The sequence below is a fragment of the Salvia miltiorrhiza genome, chromosome 1 (assembly GCF_028751815.1).
Source record: "Salvia miltiorrhiza cultivar Shanhuang (shh) chromosome 1, IMPLAD_Smil_shh, whole genome shotgun sequence".
Lineage (NCBI taxonomy): Eukaryota > Viridiplantae > Streptophyta > Magnoliopsida > Lamiales > Lamiaceae > Salvia > Salvia miltiorrhiza.
Window position 1 is genome coordinate 68,987,232 of NC_080387.1, and position 6,926 is coordinate 68,994,157.

The 6,926-nt window shown below is 33.2% G+C and overlaps 1 protein-coding gene across 1 annotated transcript; it reads left to right on the forward strand.

Moving 5' to 3' along the window:
- Nucleotides 1–1,880: 1,880 nt before the first annotated feature.
- LOC131005440 (bZIP transcription factor 44-like) lies at nt 1,881–3,365 on the forward strand. Its single transcript, XM_057932442.1, has one exon. It carries the CDS (start codon nt 2,624–2,626, stop codon nt 3,116–3,118), a length of 495 nt encoding a protein of 164 aa, XP_057788425.1. The 5' UTR covers nt 1,881–2,623; the 3' UTR covers nt 3,119–3,365.
- Nucleotides 3,366–6,926: the final 3,561 nt, after the last annotated feature.

Genomic DNA, 6,926 nt, shown 5'->3' on the forward strand with positions numbered 1-6,926 from the left:
TGAGCAATTAAATTTAAGTAAAAAGCATAAAAATCAAAACTAAAACTATCATGTAAGCTATCATGTAACCCCACTGGAGCATCTTTACACCATGTGGTCCCATCTTATAAAGTAGGCTATCATGTAATCCCAATCCGGATGCTCTAAGAAGGGATAATAGCATTGTAATATTCTTTGGCTTCTTATCGAAGTCATATATAATGTGCAGTAAGGCGGCGATTCTATATATATATATATATTGTAATTTAAAAGAGCTAAAAAAATCGATCTAAGATTTTGGAGCTGTATATGGATATTGAATGCATAAAAATAATTTAAGAAAATTAGAATTTTCGATCATATTGGAGTGCTAGCTGAAAGAAATTCCCCCTACGCTCACTAAAATTGACAGTGCTACTATAGGTCAACACATATTCTCGTAGATGTTTAGCAGAAGCTGCAGAATATTTATGGAGCCAACATTTATTATTATAGATAGGTAGGGTTAATTTGGAAAGATTTTAAAATTTAGTCTTTTAATTCGAATCTAAATTCACTCAGATTTTCGATCGTCCGTATACGATTATTCAGTACAGAGAGAATGAATTATATCTAAATTTTCAAACGTATTAATACTAGATGTCAATACGTTGAAGTCAAAAGTATATTATAATTGAATAAATATTACTAGTATAAAAAGTGTAATTTGCGTTTGTTACACACTTTTTAATGCATTCCTCTCCCTACCACTGCGCCAATTAATATTGCATACAGCCCATAAAACCCATGTTACAAATTTAACTCACACTTTTTTGTGGGTTTGCCTACCTATTAGGTAGGTTTTTAATCCGTTTAAATTATTCCGGACTCTTTTCTTCGAAGTCCGCCTTCACTCTCGCACTCGGCTTATGTCGTTGCAGTTATCTTTCCCATGGGTATGCTCGAATTTAAATTTGTAATTTATTTTCTTCTCTTTTTTTATTTAATATACATATCTTTTTCATAAAAAAAAAATCACCCACGCATACAGCCTACCTCTTGGATCGACGACATTTTATTTTGAAACAGTGTCACATAAGATTAATTTTAGCATTTTAAAGGAAGCTTGGTGACCTTATAACCTTTTTAAAATAATTTATAAGTTGTGTTAGAGCTTATGAACTCTTGATTTTTTTTTTATTTGTAAATAATTCTTTAAAGCTCCCCGAAAAGTAAATTCCTCAACTTATTGTTTCACAATTTTATAAGCAACAAACATTTTGCAAAAATAAATTTACTATGATTTGTTATATTTTTTTTTATCTTGTATCCTTCTAAATTCATACTCCCTCGTCCCACGTATCTTGAGACACTTTTCTTTTTGGGCGTCCCACTTATCTTAAAACATTTTTTTATTTGGCAAAAATTTCACTTTTTCACATACACACAAAATACTATTTTCTTAATTTTTGTGCTAAAAAAAAGGTCTCAAGATAATCGGGATGATGAGAGTATGTATCTTTTTAATTTTCTCTCTCAAACTATGATGTTCTCTTTCTTACTCATACTTGTTATATAATAGCTCTTAAGTTTAATTATTCAAACAGTTTCATTACTTACTAAAGCTTATATAAGCTCCTTGAAATAAATTTAGTCAAATATCTTCTTAACTTCGCCCGTAATAAAATTATTTCTAGGAATTTCAAATTAATTCAATATCAATAAAATTCGAGTCGATTTAATATCGAAATCTAAACTGATCAGACCAAAAACACAAAACAGATGGGTCCGTAGGCCTTGCCGAGCAGCCAGACCTATCTCCAAGCCTAGTAGGAGTACGTAACGAAACACTATTCCAAAAACGAATTGATGATTAGCTTTATATAAATATAAAATAAAATACAAAAATTAAGTTGCAACACAATACATCATGTTTTGAAAAACCAAAAATTATTTGTATTGTGTTGAGTTGCAGAAAATTTTTTATAACCTCGGCAACAAACAAGTTGCTACCCAGCTGTATTTGGACGGTCCCCATCACTCCCTGCCCCACACAACAACCACTTTTTTCCTCTCAAACTAAATTCCAAACTCCTCTCATTTCTTTCTTTTTCTTACACAACTCCACTTTTTTTTTCACTTCTCCCATTATTTATCTCAATTGTTTTTAATTCCCCCAAAATATTTCCACCACCTTTTTCCCTCTATAAAATCTCAGCCAACCCAACACTATCACTTCCCCTTCCTCTCTCTCCTCTCCTCTCACTAGAAATTAGGGTTTCCAGATATCTTTTTTCTTCTTCTTCTTCTTATACTTTTTTTCTCTATCGATCTCTGATGTTAAGGTTATTGTTGTGGATTTCTGAGATTCATGTCTGCAATAATAATTCTGAGTGAACTCTTTCTCTCTGGGTTTATGATAAATTCCACATACAGGCGCAGGACCCATTTAGTTCAATCATTCTCAGTCGTTTTTCTCTACTGGTTTTACTATATTTCATGATTAAGCTTGCTCGCTTCCATTTAGCTAATTAATTTGATAATTTCTACTACATATATCCAAATAAATATTGCTTGATTTTCAAATAATTAATTACTGGAATTCCTGCTAATATATATATTTATATTTATATTGAAAAAAAAATTGAATATATCTGCGGCTGCCATGGATTCATCGAGTGGAATATCGTCGAATTCATCGGGGATGCAGAACTCGGCGTCGGAGGAGGATCTGCAGCAGACGATGGATTTGAGGAAGAGGAAGCGGATGATCTCCAACCGCGAGTCGGCGCGGCGGAGCCGCCTCCGGAAGCAGAAGCACATGGAGGAGCTGATGGCGCAGGTGGCTGAGCTCCGCCGCCAGAACCACCAGATCCTCACCAGCCTCCGCGCCACCACACAGCACCACATCGCCGTCGAATCCGAGAACGCGATCCTCAGAGCTCAGGAGGCGGAGCTCAGCCACCGGCTGCAGTCGCTCGTCGAGATCGTCGGATTCACCGCCGCCGGAAATGACGGCGGCTACCACGACCAGCTCGATGGCGGCGGCTCGTGGAATTGCTTGAGCCAGCCGATTATGATGATGGCGGCGGCGGCGGCTTCTTCTTTTCCGGCTGATGCGGGCCCCGCCTGTATGGATCTGCCTAGACTTCTGTGCTGAATGAATTACTCCCAATTACAGTGCTATTATTAGTGGTTAATTAAAATTTAAGATGATTAATTATTGTATTACGGAGTAATTAGCTGGAGTTCCGATAATTAGGGGTAATTAGCTAAATAAAAATACGGTGTTAGTTGGGCATATGTGGTATTAACCTGCAAGTTTAAGGGTTTATTCCAAGGACTTTTGTAATTGTAACATGCTCCCTTTATTGAAATGATAGCTCTTTTACTACCTATTTAAATTATTATTGATTATTATCGTGTAATGTAAGTGTTTTGTCTTTCAAAGTTCGAAATTAGATTACTTGATCAATTTAAATAATTCTTTAATGATACTAATTGTAGTGGATGTTCAAATGCTCCAACTTCTCTGTGTTACTTTTGGTGTGATGTAGACAATTTAGAGGGTGTTTGGCTAATTATATTTTAAAAAGGTTAGTATAAGTTTTTGAAGTTCATAAGATGTTTAAAATTATTAAAGTATTTAAATAATTGAATTTATAAATTGAAAAGAAGATTTTTTGTTAGAGAAATGAATTTTTTGTTGAAGAGAGATATATAATAGAAAAGAGATTAACTTGAGAATATACGATGATAATAATAAATTATACTAGTTGAATAATATTTGTAAATAATTTTTACATATAGGATTATGAAAAAATAAGTTGAAGATAGAATAACTTATATTTGCTGGGGAGTTTATAATTTTTTAGAGTTTATTTTTAGAGTTTATAATTAAGCTGTTTAGAATCTTATTTTATCAAATATTTTGAAGGAAACAAATAGTTTATAAGCTCGGTCAAATATTCTCTTAGACTTAGGTAAATGAGCTGATCTCTTATGCGTGCGAGCTTATATATGGTGAGGAAGAGCTCACCCAAGTTTTTATCTAGGTTGAGGTAATAGATCACCAAGTTTGGGAAATATGAACTACCGAAAATAAATACTACATAAATCAAATGTACTTTATTAAACTAAAGACCCCCTATATATCACCCCAACCGACATGAGCGTGCAATTTATTTGTTGTGCTTGAAATTTTTTAATAAAAGTACGGGGACTCAAAATTTATTTAGAGAAAATTAATGTCGTACTGTTTCTTTTCAGGATAACATATGGTATATTTTTCTTACTTCAGAAGATATATTAGAATTTAGAAGTATATATAACACGTCCGATCATAGCTTATAAGTAAGCGTTAAAGTGAAATAAAGTAACAAAAATATTTCTGTCAGCACAATTGTAAAAATTAAATAATGTATAATTGTAGAAATATATATATATATATATCCTAAAAGATTCTAGCATCTCCCGAGTTAAAGGCTCATAACAATTCTCGCGTATTTTAATTAGTTACAATTAATGCATGAATTTTAACTTATTTTGTAATTTAAAACAACATTTGAAACATTGTATTTGATAAGCCTCAAACTATAAAATGGTTTCATCTTCATTTTAATGCTGCTATCCTTTATTAGAGCTATTTTATATAAAAATATAAGTAATTTATAGAATTTTATTTTCTAAATATAATATTCTAAAAATATAGTAATTTTTTTTACTATTTTAATTAAATAGGTATCACCGTGCATCGCACGGGAATAATACTAGTTTAGTTTCCGGTAAGGCACATGCAGTGCCAATTTTCCGTTGATCGACAAATTTTTGGAATGCTTGCTAATTTTTTAACAAATTAAAAGCATGTGACATAAATAGGGGTGAATCTATGTAGGGATTGTACTGGGCTCTAGTTCAATGCAAGTTTCAATTTTTTAAAAAAATATTATAATTCAATTCGAAATTAGTCTATTATCCAAAATAATAATAATAAAAAAACTAAAACAAAGTTGTTGTATTTATTAAGTTTGCAACGTAAGAAAATTAATTAGACAAATATCTCATATTGTTCTCCTTCACATTCCCTACATGGCTCTTTCGAGTTTTGATCACCATCGTAGCACCGACAACATCGTCAATGTCAATGGATGTATTTATTTTTCAGTATCAATTTTTTTCTGCTCTTAATGATACTATTGCAACTAGGGCTGGTAAACCGGTGCCGGTTTTTCGGTTAAAACCGTAACCAAACCGGAAAAATCGGTTATCGGTTAACCGATAACCAGTTTTTCCGGTTTCGGTTCGGTTATCGGTTAGTGCATATTTAGTAGACCGGTTAATCGGTTTAACCGGTCGGTTGACCGGTTAAACCGATTAACCGGTTTAAATTTATTAAATTAATTAAATTACATTCCTATTATACTCCTATTAAATTTTTAAAAATCCCCACCACATTAGGGTTCTGTTTCGTTTGATGCTCTGAGTTTGAGCAGCAGAGATAGTTCACCTATCTTCCCACCGGCGCCTACCTTCCTTCCCACCGGCGCCGCTGCCCCTCCCCTCCCCCCTCCCGTGCTCAGCCTGCAGACCGCAGCCTTTCTCCCAAGTCCCAGCCCCTTTCTCCCTCCGCCAGCCTCACCCTCTCCGCCGACGATCGCTAGCTTCGCTCCCTGCGCCAGCATCGCCCTCCGCTTCTCAACCTCGACAAGGTATCGCCAGATTTGTCCTGAATCACCTAAATCAAGTATTTTTGATTTTGGGTTAAATTACATATTTACATTGTTGAATGCTGCGTTACTGCTCTGCTTCTTGTTTTTTGTTTTTTTTTAATGAGGGTACAGTTTAGTTTGTAAATTACATGTATAGGTTTGAAAATGAAAGGTGGCAATGGAGCTCTGCTGCTTGTAATAATTCAATTACAAAACCATCAGCTATGTTTATTTTGATTTGTGTACAGCGATCTTCGTCATTACCAATGATTGAATGATATATTTATATCATTGTTAAATAATTGGATTTGGGTGCTACCACTAATTTTCTGGTTGTTGCTAATCAATTCGAAATTGGTTGGTGTTCCAAAAAAAATTGGTCTGTCATGAAAATTGTCTACAAATTTGTTAAATTCTAATTTTTTGATAATTAACCGGTTAATTCGGTTAACCGAATAACCGGTCCGATTAACCGGACCGGTTTATTCGGTTAACCGATCAATAAACCAGTTCGGTTAACGGTTAGGCCATTGAGCCTAATTCGGTTTCGGTTAACCGATAAACCGGTTCGGTTAAAACCGAACCGACCGATTTACCAGCCCTAATTGCAACATCTTAAAAATCATGTTAGGATTACAAAATGAGGGAAAGTTAAAGCATTATAAAGAGAGATTATTAAATAATATACCACTGATCTAACTTTGACATCAAAAGATGCTTGTCAACACCTGCAATATTAAAAATATATTGAAATATATACATCATCAGGAAATGGAAAAGGAAAGTTGCATATTGGATGGAAAGATTAAAGAGAGAGCTAAAGGGAATGGGACTACGACTTCTTCAAAACAATGAAAATGATATCATCATATATTAAGAAATTTGTCAAAATAATTAAAATGTTTTTCTAGAAAGTTAAGATGTCCTTTTCTACTATGTTTATAACGATTCAAACGTATTCTTTAAGACATTATAATTATGAATGCGTTCTTTAATTATTGTAATTATTTTATAATCTTAATTATTTAGTTCGTTCTAATATATATAGGCAAAATGTACATTCTATTCAAATAAAATCCTTTGAGTTGAATTAACCTAGCTATCAAATTCACAATTGCTTATACACTTAATTACTTATAAACTTAAAAAGCAAATTCAATCTTGAATTAGAAGAAGAAGGAAAAAAGCCATTCTTGTCAACATCTAATATAGTAAAATCATTCCTCTAAGAAAATATAGTAAAATGGTCATTTTCGAAAA